We start from the raw sequence: 14,370 nt of genomic DNA, 5'->3' as shown, positions 1-14,370 counted from the left end.
AATGAGTCAATTTTAATACTCTAAATGGGGGAGGATTGTTGAAATATTTAGAGTATTGGTGACAAAATTCATGTTGTTTAATCAGATTGCTTAGGCAAAGGTGTTGCAATTAATTAATCAAATAATAAGAGCAAACCAAGGGAGTTGAGAACTCCATTAAAGCCGCCAGATCGAGCTATGGCTTCCCGATTGAGTGCGAGAGTGAGGGTGAATCTCACTGAATCGCTGCCCGATCGGGCCACCACCATTTGATCGGGCGCGTGTGCGAGGTGAAGAATTGACGATCAACCGCCAGATCGAGCCACAGCCGCTCGATCGGGCCCGCACGCACATGTTTGTTGCTGGAATTCTTCCGCCCGATCGGGTGGTTGTTAGCCCGATCGGGCCCGGACGTTTTCTAGGTTTGATGTTGTTTGCGTTTGACGGTTATTCACGTGGGTATGCTCTTGTATATATATTATCTAATATGTGATGAAAGTTGGGTGTAATGAAAAAGTACGAACTGTAACTTCTTTCATTTTTCTCTTGTTTTGCAAAGATTCTCTAATAATAATCATCACAAATCACATACACTTATCTACATTGTATTGTAATCATCCTACTTGTAATTGCAATTGTTCTTCGTTCTATCTCCTAAGTAAATTTCCGTGATACCCGTTGTAGTATAGGGTCGGAATTATACTTTTGGGAAAGTGATTCCGTTCACGTTTCGAAGATTTTACCAATTTATTTTGTAAAATCCCCAACACTACCCAATTCGGATACTAATTGTCTTACTGAGTACCCAATTCCAATTAACTATCAGAGATGGTTGAATAGAAAGGTCAAAGAAGGGATCAGACAATTTCACGAGCAAAGTCTACAATGGCGGAACCAAAAGAATCTTCAAAATCCTCAGAACTCCCTCCTCCACTTGTAAGTCTATCTCCCCCAAATCAATCTCTTCGTTCATCTCTCAAATACCCCAACTCAAATCGGTCAAAATTCAGTAATTTTGCAACTTTTTTGGTGCTCAATTTTGAATCATATACTATATAAATTGATGCAGTTTTTAGAGGTGACTTGCAAAAGTTCTGGGATTGTGAGGCGATTTGCCCCAGGAACAAAAGCAGGTTTTGCAATATCATTGATCAATAATAAACTGGATTCAACTTCCCCTCATGCTTTGTACATTGAAGCTGTTAAATCTGGTGAAGAACCCATTAATTTTGGACCCAGTTCTGTTCTTCTAAGTTATGGCAATGGTTGGAAGTTGCAAACTGTCTTGGACTCTCAACAAGGTTTGTCCCAATTTGATTAATCGTTACGTTACTTGTTCAAATTACACTATATACGATGTGACTATTAATTTCAGACGGAGGGACTGCTATTTTGTTGTGTTCCTTTATTCATCACAATTGTTTTGGGGTCATAATTTAAGGAACACATTACTGTTGCTATCATTGTTATGTAATGAATGTCATTTATTTGTAAAGTGATAAAAATGTCTATTAGTTTTTGGCACGACAAAGATTGAAGGCTTGTGTACAATAGATCGCTAGTTTTGAATCCTTCTCTTCCCCAATTGTAATTTGTAATGCTCTTGTGACTCATTCGGATTAAAAAAATTACTAAGGTTTTACCATAGAAATCAAATGTGGCCCCCATATATATGTGAAGGAGACAGTAATTATTTTATCCCATTTCTACCTGCATAATGTGGTTATGTTTGCACTGATATATTTTTTTTCTTATGATGTTGTTTTGCAGTTAACAAGAAACGCGACGGCGTGCAGGTAATGGCAACGAACCCAACTTCTTGTTGTTAGTGGTTATGTGATTTACTCAGTCTTCTGCTATTTTTTTTGGTGAATGTTGGGCTTTTGTGCATTATAAGATCATACCCTTTGACTGATTTAGGTGCTGTACCACTATAAACACTAATCATTTATCTTTTGAACGGTCAATTAGGAGTGCACCTTTTGTTTTGTTGATTCTTCTAGACAAAATAGTTGTTAGTAAAGGTTGATCAAGTCAAGTAAAAAGTCTTATGGGAAATGACAATATTGATTTTTCTTCTAGTGTGGCTTGCTTTGATTTTGTCTCAGAGCTTGCTTCTAGTTATTCCTGCAAGGAGAGGGTTCTTGCCGCACCTATGCATTGATCTTTGTTTTTTACTTCCTTTCGGTCTTTGTAGCTATGAATGTAAATGGCGGTAGAATTGGACAGGGTAGAACTGTGTCCGGCAATTTGTGGAACTGTGAGCAATTCTGTCGGAAAATATTAGAGTTTTGCCCTTTAGTATTTGCGCAATAGTTCTAGTTGGCAGAAGTTGATTTGAGGGAGATAGACTTAATCCCATATACATCTCTATTAATCAATTATGTGCTTAAGTTAATCAATCAATTATTACAAGGATAATAGAGATGTATATGGGATTAAGGCTTTGATTGATTAATTGAAGGATAATAGAGATGGATGCTCTGTTATGCTAAGTTTTTTTTAGATGGAATTGTTATGCTGGAGAAATCAATGAAAACTTGAAAAGGAATATATTGTGTAGCATAATTTTCCATGGATAATGTTTCAACTTTCTACATTGCTTCATATTCATTGGCAACAAAAATGAGAGATTCTTTTATTCTGATGAGTATGCGTGCTTCTATTCATGCACTCATAAAGTCATAAGCTAATTAGTCTTTCTATTAAAATTCTATTATGCCTCTTAGCAATCTAGAACCGCTTTGCTGGATGGAAAATAGATAACAATACCTAACATGTATTCTCTGGAAAGCCTAGTGGTCTTAAATTTGGTTTCATAACATTGACAGAAGAGAGCTATTTCTGGAGCTTGTTGCAAATAAATAGCTTCCATCTTATACATTCCTCTATTTCCATAAAACTCCATTTCTTGTCAAGGCTCCTGTCAAAGTTATTTTGGAAATTTCGAGATAGTTCTTACTTTCTGAGAATAGGGTTAAGCACTATTATGTGAAAGCCACTGACTAGTGCACTTGAATATCTTTGAATGAAATGAAGCTTCAAATATTGATTAAGCCAATTATTCTTTTCTTTTGTTGCTCCCATAAGAATCAAGCAAGAACCTTGAGTAAAAAATATTTTGGAACTAAGTTGTTGGAACCCCCAGACTGTAAGCTTGGCTCCACCCTGTTAGTGATGTTTTTACTAATAATGTTTGATGAGTTTAATGATTAAGTTATAAGCGTGAAAGTGTTGTATGCAAAGTAGTAAGCTTTGTAACACTAGAATGCTGCTGGATTTACTGCAGTATCAGTTGGAGATAATTTAGTTAAGAATTTTATCTTTTGTCTTCCATTAAAAAGCATGCGAAGTATTACACAAGCTTGGCCTGAATAAAAAAAAATGAGCTTGAGAGGCTCCACCATCCAATTGCAGCAGAATTAGGAGGCCAACTCTTGTTCTTTGGATTTTCCTATGACAGGTCTTTTGTGGACAAGATTTAGTGCTGTTGCTCCTACAATCCTGACTACCCTACTCTCAGAATTAATAACTTTTTCGCTGGACAAAAGGTTGTTTGAACTTTTGTGGCAGTGTAGTAGTGTTGTCCTTGTCCTGTTGAAGGACATGTTTTTTTCTGCACATCTTGTGATAGGAATCATAGGATGCTCCTTTGTTAAAAATTAAAAATGAGAATGACCATAAAATAGACTAAGATAGTATTTTTGGCTTCCTTTTTCTAAATCATGTCCTCGAATAAAGATTGGGCGAAAAAAAAATGTATATGCTGTTTTGATTGGCTTGGAAAAGATCAGAGGGAAAACTATCAATTTCCTTTATTCTGAATCATATCGGTGGGCAACAAGTGCTCATGTACAATGTCCAAGTAATGCTCATTCTTGCAGATTCTGTTATAAACAAAACGATTGTTATGAAACAGATCATAAATTTCTGAATAAAGTAGATGGAAGAACATGTAAGGAAACAGATCAGAAGGACCTTGTTTAGGATAATGTACTTGAAAGAAACCCTTTAATATGTGTCGTAAAAATATAACATCATGTTGCAGACTAGTATTGGTATTTATTCTTTGTCAGCTGATTGGAAAACGATAGGATTTTGTCCTGTAAAACTTAAGACATTTGATGAAGAAGCAATGTTGTATTGTTAAGTGTTCATTATTTCTGAAGTACTATGTAGAACCTAGAGCAAAAGCCGTTGAATGAACCTTAGAATGCTGGGTTTGGCCTGCATTTTGATGAAATTTGTTGTCTTTTGTTAGGAGACTAGATAAAATGTCATACTTATATCATCCTCAGTTTAGATAATGGAATTCATCTAAACAGGAATGTTTTGGATTAATCATTTGATTAATGTCTGAAAATATCTGTCTATCAAGCAGCATGTTCACGAAAATATCCATCTTCAGGTACTGTCGGTGGGAAGTTGGTAACCTACTTACTTTGGTCTTGATTTGATTTATATGATTTACTCCACTATTTAGCTTCCCAAAAAAATAAGGGTACACATACAATTGTTGTATGTGGTCCCTACATACAACTACAATTTGTCATGTTTTTATTGGCTAAAATTATGGGTCCAAATTCCATTTTGAATTCAATTTATATTTGACTCCTAATTTTCTTCCCTTTTTTATGATGTGTCAAATTTCTAATGGTATTGTATGTAGGGACCACATACAATGGTTGTATGTGTATCAGCACCGTCATAGAAGTTACCACCCCTGTGACTGTATCCCAAAAGTTATTTCCATTTGCACCGTGATTGTCTCGTAAAAATATTTTAAAATCAGAAAAACAGTTAGAGAAGGAGTATAAATTTTAATTATAAATCTAACAGAGTATTATATATTACTCCGTAATATTCACAATCAATACCATAGTTGAGTACTAAATATGGAATACCCCGTAGTTTTCCTTGTCAAATTTAATAGCTTTTTAAGTTTTATGTGAGTGAGTTACGTTCCTCCAAAAAAAAAAAAAAAAAAAAAAAAAAAAAAAAAAAGTGAGTGAGTTACGTGTTAGTGGAGGTGGGTCCATACCAAGGGACGAAAACAGTATAAAAATCAATAATAACAGTATAAAATTAATAATAACAGTATTATAAACAAAATGCGCTCTTTTCTCTTTCCCTCTTCCTTCATTGAAAATCTCGTCGGAATAATAACAACATAGAATAAAAAAATAACAGTATAAAATCAGCAATAATAGTATACTGTATCTTTCAATAATAACAATAACAAAAAAATACTTGGTATGGACCATACCTGATATTCCCTCTGTCTCTAATTGTTTGCTCCACTTTCTTTTTTAAGGTGTTTCCAAAAGATTGCCCCATACTACTTTAGGCATGTTTTTCCACTTGCCTTTCTCTATCTCTCTCCGGCTATAGTTAGTCACGTGTTAGTATGTTGGGAGGAATGAGTATTAATTAATAATTAAATAACTGTCGAGATGAGTATTCTGTCATTACAGTTTTGTACTGAAGCCTGATTTGAATGTTCTGGTTCATAACTTTTGCAGGAATTAAATGCTGTAGCAAAGAGACAAGATTCAGAGCCACCAATCAATTATCTTTACATTGTGAAGATATTTGTTGCTCTTCTTTTCATTTTTCTACTGGGTGGAATTTTTACATTAGCTCTTGAAAATCTACCAAGACTTGTGCTGTTCATCAACTCGTTTTTGTAGTACTTGACCATCTTACATTATAGAAACGATGTGTCAATACGATAATTCAGTCTGTTCTCATTTTACCTGGAGATAATGTAAATTCTAATTCAGTGTAATAGAAATTACAGCTGCAAATGTTGAGACCTAAGGCTGTTCGGGTTCAATTCAAAGTCAAATCAAAACTTTCTCAAGTCAGTTTGAAGAGCGATATCTGCTGGAAAACTGAAAAATACTGAGAAAAACCCAATAATAATGAATCCTAAATGAACATGTTAAATAAGTTGCATATACATTGTCTGTCTTCAATCCTTCACAATCAGGTGTTTGCTGCATTGTCAATCATTGTATACTACAGTTTTAACACTTGCCTTAGGCATCAATAAAGAAACACATAACTTATAAAATTGAATGTAGGATGAGTTTGCATAAGAGATTACATATTTACATTTTTGTAAACGGTAAACCTTTGTAACAATTTGATACACGTATACACAATATACAGCCAGCAGCGGGTACAATAAACTGCCCCCTGTAACACATGCAAACTAGTGTACACCTAAAACATTTAAAGCACAACAAGAAGCCTACTGGCTGTAGAAGGCTACGCCAAAATATCCTGTGAGCTACTGCATATCTCATCGACATGAGCTGTTGGTACGTACACTACATTCTTTAGGGAGCTGTGTCTTCTTCCATACACTAAGTAAACAAGCACCCCAATTAGAAGCCACACTGAGACTCGCATCCAAGTATCAACTCTGAACCAGTCAAAAGAAATTCAGTCAGGCTTAAGACATTAATTTATTCCAAATACTTCGTATTTAATAGGTAAATGGTAATTATATTAAGCAATAAATGACCTCCAATTTTTAAATTTGCAAATCTCTCAGTAGTCAAATGATCCTCAACTTTTTTGATTAACATATAAATTGAAATGTATGAGAATGAGAAAAGTAGTAATTACCCCAAGTTTATCAGCAAGTAGACATTGATCAAAATGCAGGCAATTGGCAGTAGAGGAACCAATGGGCAGATAAAACCTGGAAGAACATATAATCAAATATCGCAAATACTTTAGAAATTGATGGCAGTCTAAACTAATTATTTATAAGCACTAGAAGCACATTTCAGGCAGATCATTGATATTGACAGTAATAGACAAAACTCCACTAGTACAATAATTTACAGTTACAAATTTAACAGATAGGATATATTCAAGGATTTACTGATCAAGGAATAAGGAAAATGGGAGAGGAGAGTAAATAAAATTCTAGTAATATATACTTGGGTATCATCTGGAATTCTGGATAAAAGGAGTTAACCACCATTTTCAATTAAATTTCTGGGTACCAACAGAAAATGCTTTTAATTCAGCAGAAGATTCTGCCTGATCTAAGCATTTCACACCCCTTTTAATTTTCTTACTGATGCGAGTAGCATCAATATTCATTATGAAGTCACTGGCCATGGCACTGCTGTTATAGCCAGTTTGCCTTTTACTTTTCATACTTACCCGCACAAAAAGCCTTTTCATTGTCCAAGAAAAAAAAATTATTTTGCAATGAAATATTTATTCTCATTTAAGCAGAACATACCTCCAGTGTGGCCAAAGCTGTGTCTGGCATCATCTTGATCAATGCAAGTGAGCACTGTCAGACCAGATAGAAGAAGACCACCACCCACTCCGCATAACGTGTATCGAAACACACTGATGAAAAAACCAAATTAGAACAGTACTATAATTAACACATTAGTCCCAAAATGATTTGGGGTCAGCTAACAGGAATCATCATAAGGCACCATCCGCAATTTATGTAATAAAGAAAGAAAATGATACAATGACAAAGGACGTAAAACGAGAAAAAAAAATAGTGAGCAAAGAACTGCTGGGGGAGGGGGGCTATGGAACACAAAAATCCAAAAAGAGAACAAAAAAAAAAAAAAATCGAGAAAGTTTCAAACAAGGGGGCAAAGGGAAAATAAAAAGAGAGGAAAAATATGCAAGTAAAACACAACAATTTTTGAAAAAGGCTTAACAATGAAAATAAATAGAATTTGCAGAACACAAAAAAGTTCACACACATGCACGCAAACACAAACACACACACAAAAGCTATATATAAAAGGTCATGACATGTCCTCGGTGTAGATTTACTCCCTTCACTCCGCCCTAACCAACAAATCTTTTTGTCAATCCCCATAAGATTCATATCAATCTCAATCACTCCTCTGTGTTTACCTAGGTCTTCCCCTACCCTTCATGATTCCATCACTTCGCCACTTTTAAGCTTCCTTACCAGAGTCTCATTCAATCTTCATCTTACATGGCCAAACCACCTAAGGTGATTCTTCCCCATTTTGTTCTCAATAGATGTATGTAACCCTACTTTCGTCCTAATAATTATCTCTTTCCTCAACTGATCCTTTCTTGTATGACCACACATCAAATGTAGTACACGCAACTCTGCCACATTCATCTTATGAACGTGGCAATGCTTCACAACCCAACATTTTGTACCGTATACTTCTCCGTTTTTGATTAATTGCAACACTTACTTATTTTTGAGTATTTGATTAATTGCAAATTTTGCAGCACTTCTTTATTTGGCAAGAGCAAACTATTATATTATCATTTCTCTCAACCAATAACAACTAAATATCCCCCTCCCTACAAACTATACTCTATATTAAAAAGTTTTCACTTTGGTTCCCAACTCTCCACCCTATAATTTTTGCAAAACTATGTCCCAAGCCTAGTGTTACTATTAATTAGAAATGGAGGGAGTATATAATAGAATAGATGGCTAAAAATCAAAATTTTATACAAAAACAAATCTCATTTATAATGTTTCCCACCAAGATCTTCCCCTCCCCTCTCTTTATTTATTTTTTTTAAAATATCCCTTTTTAGTTATTTTATAATTTATTTTTTTATATTGTTCCTTCTTTCTTTGTACTATAGGTAATGTTAGGTACAATTTCTTCAGAAATTCTAAGAAGTGCCCTTTATGATTTTGCAATTTCTCATGGTACCTAATATTAATATGAGGAAAATGATACACACAAGTACACAACCATTATATAAAGCTAAAAGTGAAGTATTAAGTTTAAATCAAACATTAATCAAGCATTTCTAAATTAATATCAATTTAGAAAATGTATTTAATGTTTATATGCAGCTCTTAGATGTACATGATTTATATAAATGGTATTCCTCATGACCTATCTTAGTGACATAATTCTTACATGTACAGGGAGTACAATGACCATAATGTCCTTAGATTATCTACTTTATAAAAAATATATCTTTAACCCTTTAAGTACCCAAATTTGATTCTAAATAATTGACATGGCATTGAAAAATGTTCAAACAATGGTATTGCAACTTATGTACACGATGCCTATCATCACTATATATTGATGGATGGAAGGACCCAACTTCATTTGTGAGAAAGGAACATTTTAATGTGTTAAAAAAAATGTTAAAAGGTTATTTTAGGTAAAATGAGACAACACAGGGGCATAGCTCTCAAATCTAATACATGTGATGGAGAATACCCGATTATAAGGATTTCAATAACATGTTTGAAAATGTGTTTCATTGAATCACATACCTGGGAAGACCTACATAAGAAGCAGAAGATGTGAGGAGCAGCACTCCGACACAAGTAAGCATGATAGTCCAACCCGCAACTTTTCTTCTATTGGCATCACTTAGAGTATCTGTCAAATGATCAAATCACTACTGGTTTTTGATTGAGAAATGTGAAATATAAACACAAACAATTTTGGATACAGCTCAAGAGTAAAATACAACTTGAAAAGTAATTTGATTTTCTCCTTCTCATTTGATAGAGTTCCATGTTCTTACCAGAAAGACCGAAATTTAGATTATCTATAGCAAAAGCTAGTCAACTATCCTAGTCAATCTTAACCAATTTTAACAACCAAACCCTACCAAGATAGAAGAAAGTGCTATGTTGAATGAACTTACAACTGCCATCAGCTACTTGCTTTAAAAGCAAAGGAAAACTGGCTTCCATGGTGACTCCACCAAGTAGTGGTTTGGCAATATCCTCAGAAGTGCCAAAATCCTTTGTAAAGTCATTGTATCGCAATGTAACAGCATCTATAGAATCCTGAAGTGATGACGGAAGTGGCACCACATCTGGTGGCACATATCTTATTATTAGAAGTGAGATAGCCACCATAGTGAATGCCAGTAGTGTACCGACACTGACCTGCACCACAAATGCAATAAGTTAGTTTGGCTACATTTTTGGGGTATGACAAAACCAATCTGACATCTAAATCTGCAAATCCAAGGGCTACAATCGATCAATGGAATTATACACACAGCGTTAGACAATGTCATGCTAATTGAAGCTATGCCAAAGAAGTTGAAAATTTTAGACATTATCCACCACAAATCATGACAAACCAGTCATATATATTAATAAAAGGTTTATACAAAACTTACCATCCCTGCCAATTGTGAAACATCCATAGAGAACGAAAGCAGTGCAGAAACAATTCCAGTAGTTATAGTGCTCTTCACAGGGACCTGAGTTTTTTTGCTGACATCTGAGAAAAAGGATGGCAGCAAACCATCTCTAGACATTGCCATGAGAATTCGTGGCTGAAATAATACAGGCGGATTTATTAGAAACATATATAATGGTTTTCAATTATAAAAATATGTTTACAGAAGATTTCAATAGCTTGAAACTTATGCTATCCTTCAGGCTCCAAGAAAAGAAAAAACCTAAAAGCAGTAGCCTACCTGGGGCAGAAGTGAACCCATCAATGTTGAACAGAGAGCTGTAACTGCTCCGACAGTAATGATATATCTGCAGATGTTTTAAAAAATTTCTTAAAAACTTGTCACGTCTCGCATGTAGCTGTGATGTAAATATATGCGAAAACACATCTAATAAAACTTACGCTGCCCATTGCAACCCATGATTTGAAAATGCAGAAGATATAGGCGTATCGGGATCCATAGCATAATAGGGTACCAGACCAATGACAACAATAGAAACCAGCATGTATAATGCACAGCATATGGATAGTGCAGCAGCTATTCCTATTGGCAAATCCCTTTGCGGATGTTTCACCTGCCAAGAAAAAAAATATGTATCTTTCACGTTCTTTGAGCAAGGAAGCAATATCAAAACAGTTCTTTGAACAAAATTTAGCAGGTAATGTACTACCTCCTCAGCAGTGCTTGCCACTGAATCAAAGCCAATGTATGCAAAGAAGACAGTTGCAGAGCCAGCAAGCATTCCATCGACCCCAAATGGAAAGAATCTAGAACAAGGGGAGGGTACAAATGGTTATAGTTATTGACCTAAGATGACAGGTCAGAAGAAAATTTGAATATGTTAAATATATTACCCTGTAGATAGATCATATCCAGGCCATCCATTCTGGAATCCAAGATACCCACCAGCAATTATAACAAACATCATAGCACATACATTTCCTGACGTGACAATGCCTTGTGCAAAAGTACTCTGCAAAATTTAATAATGTCTAATTATATTAGCTTTTACAACCATACAGAGATTAAGTTAAAGTAGAGACAAGAGAGCATTCAGAATTGATAAAGAGAACTGTATACCTCCTTGATTCCAACACATAGAAGTGCAGTGACGACTAATACAAGTACAGCGGCACAAGGGTCAACTGTGATGTCAATAAAAGGAATATATTGGCGGGCCAGAAAGGAAGGCAGACTGTTCTCACCACCAAAGAGCAATGCCTAACATATTTAAATACAAAATAAGGGGTCAGGTCCACAAACTTTCACCAATAAGCTAACATAATCAAACCAAGTGACAGAGCTCAGCACAGTTTGCACTGCTGTTGGTTACAAAAAATGATGCAGCTTTCAACATAACAGCATGGAACCAAGGGACATCTTAAAATAACCTACTTGCATAGCAAGTAACGTCCGTGAAGATTAGGATCACAATACAGTTCCTGAATAGGTACCATTAAATTAAAGTACTGTGCAGCTTGCCAAAGCAGATCTGGGCAAAGTATCTCAGGCATTTAGATGAAAAGAAATGAAACACACCAGATTTGGCGAGATACCACGAGCAACAGCAGAACCACCGACAGTATATTCCAGAATCAAAGCCCAACCAATTAACCAAGCAACACTGAATTACAAATAAGCCAACTTCAGATCATAAGCTTATTTTTGCAAAACCCTGTTTAAACTCTACAAAGTACCATTTAGCCTCTAGGACTAGAAACTGAAAATTATGAAGACTTCAGAACAAAAGAATTATTATTTATCACCTTTCCCCAACACATATGTAGGAGTAATGATAAGCACTTCCAGCAGAAGGACATCGACTAGCAAGCTCTGCATAACAAAAGGCCGAAATGCCAGCTGCTATACCAGCTATAAGGAAAGAAATAGCAAGTGATGGTCCAGAGTGCTCTCTTGCTACTGTGCCAATAAGTATATAAACGCCAGCTCCAATAGTTGAACCAACACCTAGCACAACAAACCAAAAGCTTTAGTGTCACAATTAGATGTATAGTACTACCACTTTCCATGTGTATGTAACAGAAAACAATATGATACAAACTAAGGGGATAAGATCAACCAGAAGTCAAGGAAAAAAAAATCCAGTCTCGTAATGCATCATTACATCAGAATGGGACATGTTAAAGGATGCCCCATGATCATAAGTCCAAGAGAAGCTAAATAAACTACATGCTTCCATAAAAGTAACCAAAGAATACTCTCAAAGTCCCAACTACAACTCAGCATATCATCTTTCAAGCCAAAGCACCCCACATAAGCATCTTGCCACAAAATCGTGTGCTCCCTTTGCCTTCCAACTTTTATCTGCAAAAGGCACAACCAAGTTTATACAAACAAACCAAATGACTTGTGCCAAATGGTTCCTCACAATAGCTCTTGAAAGTTCAATTGAAGGGCTCGCTTCATTCCTTGGTCAATTGTAACATGGATAAGTATAGCACTTTGTTATTAGAGAGGATTCTTGGACACGAAGTCAACCTCTTAGTATCCTTTTTCCATTCTCTTTAAAGATTGTCAACTGCACATCATCCTCATTCATCTTTCATTTGGCTGAGCGATGATGATAGCTTTTCTAGGAATATACATGATTTCATTCAAAAAGGGATTAGGAATTATAGGAGCTTAGTGGGAGTTCCATCCTTTGTAGAGTTTTAAATCTATTTCTTTGTCAAACATCCATGTTTGACAAAGAAATAGATTTAAAACTCTACAAAGAATTCATGAGCTTTTACATCTACCTTGACATCAACACAATGAGTGCTTCACCCATAGCATTCATGAGCTTCCATAGATGTTTGACAAAGAAATAGATTTAAACTCTACAAAGCATTCATGAGCTTTTACATCTACCTTGACATCAACACAATGAGTGCTTCACCCATAGCTATCATGAGCTTCCATACTCTAATATTGGAAACCAAACCACACATATAACCCACTCTCTCATACTCCCTCCGTATCTGAATAAGTGCATCACTTAAAAGGAAATATCCCTTTCTTTCTCCTACCGTTAACCCCATTTGCTATTTTTATAAAATTATTTCTCTAGCTTCCCATGGTCCTCGCATATACTCACATTATCATTTTTTTGAATAAAATATTCTCCCACTCAACTTTTACACAGCGAGTGTTGCATAAGAATGATCATAAGTATCATATTCATAGCCCTATTACAGCTTAAAATGTTACTTTACCTTATGCTACACCTTTCCATATGAATTAGCATACACATCCAAAAAGCAAACTACTAATCGTGAACTGCTAACTTATGAAAAACTTATACATAATATGCCATCTCCTTTCGACTAACACCAGCTGTTATAAGCATATATCTACTTAGTATATACTTATTGAGTAATTTCATACAGAGCCTACAATCACAAGTAGCAAAATCTCAACTTGAGTAATTGAATATTCCCAGTTTGAATCCCACCTCACTTTTGCATCATATACCAACCTTCTATATTGATATATATGATTATTACTATAGTCAGCAATCGATTACTTAAATATAATGCGAATGCCAACTAGTTTGTTTGGTTAATGCCTGAAGGGTAATACCCAAACCAAATAATAAATCCCGTCTACATCAGTGTCCTTTGTCCAATCTCTACGTCGAAAATATAATCTACGAAAATATACTCTACGATAACAGAGTTCTAAAACGGTAACTCTACTTCATACATAATATAAACGAATGACTACTTCATACATAATATAAACGAATGATTGTCAGCAATAAAACAAGGTCATATTCAAGTAAACCATTACATAAATTGAATTGACATACAAAAAAATATTACTATAAATAAACTTAAGCAAAGGAAAGTGAAATTACCAATAGCAACAAGATCAGGAACAGTCAAAGCTTTAGCTAATTGGTGCCCACCAGTTGAAGAAGAATTGTGGTTGCTATTTTCTGAATCCACACGTTTTCTCCTTACAAAACTTCTCAATCCATCATAATTATCACCACCCCCAAACATATTTTCTTCCCCAAATCCCATCTAATTTTCTATCTCCTCTTTCTTTATACTTCTTCAAAATTGGGTCTTCTCAAAAACCCACCATCAAATTTAAACAATACCCAATAAAATTCAACAACAAACCCAGAAATTATTGGTTCAAAACCAGGGCCGTAGCAAAGGCAGGGCT

General features: G+C 35.1%; 2 protein-coding genes across 3 annotated transcripts; one reads left to right on the top strand and one right to left on the bottom strand.

Moving 5' to 3' along the window:
• The first annotated feature begins 558 nt into the window (after positions 1-558).
• Positions 559-5,842, top strand: LOC145597397 (uncharacterized). 2 transcript variants are annotated; one of them, XR_014103349.1, is made up of 5 exons: positions 559-915; positions 1,049-1,280; positions 1,750-1,775; positions 4,305-4,387; positions 5,502-5,631. XR_014103349.1 is itself a non-coding variant. In XM_081653556.1 (4 exons), the coding sequence occupies exons 1-4, from the start codon at positions 865-867 to the stop codon at positions 5,667-5,669; spliced, it is 477 nt and encodes a 158-aa protein (XP_081509682.1). In that variant the 5' UTR covers positions 575-864; the 3' UTR covers positions 5,670-5,842. The 2 variants fall into 2 exon arrangements, 1 of the variants encoding a protein (XP_081509682.1); XM_081653556.1 differs by lacking the exon at positions 4,305-4,387 and having other exon boundaries at positions 575-915; positions 5,502-5,842.
• Positions 5,843-6,064: 222 nt separating this feature from the next.
• LOC145597386 (cationic amino acid transporter 2, vacuolar-like) lies at positions 6,065-14,335 on the bottom strand. The gene is made up of 14 exons (XM_081653544.1): positions 14,054-14,335; positions 11,961-12,162; positions 11,734-11,818; positions 11,275-11,415; positions 11,049-11,167; positions 10,865-10,961; positions 10,596-10,768; positions 10,435-10,501; positions 10,132-10,290; positions 9,646-9,892; positions 9,266-9,374; positions 7,247-7,359; positions 6,616-6,691; positions 6,065-6,409 (listed from the first exon to the last, which is right to left on the bottom strand). Exons 1-14 carry the CDS (start codon positions 14,220-14,222, stop codon positions 6,253-6,255), a joined length of 1,914 nt encoding a protein of 637 aa, XP_081509670.1. The 5' UTR covers positions 14,223-14,335; the 3' UTR covers positions 6,065-6,252.
• Between the last annotated feature and the right edge of the window lie 35 nt (positions 14,336-14,370).

Source organism: Chenopodium album, chromosome 2 (assembly GCF_948465745.1).
Source record: "Chenopodium album chromosome 2, dcCheAlbu1.1, whole genome shotgun sequence".
Taxonomy (NCBI): Eukaryota; Viridiplantae; Streptophyta; class Magnoliopsida; order Caryophyllales; family Amaranthaceae; genus Chenopodium; species Chenopodium album.
This window is presented reverse-complemented; position numbering and strand designations above follow the sequence as displayed.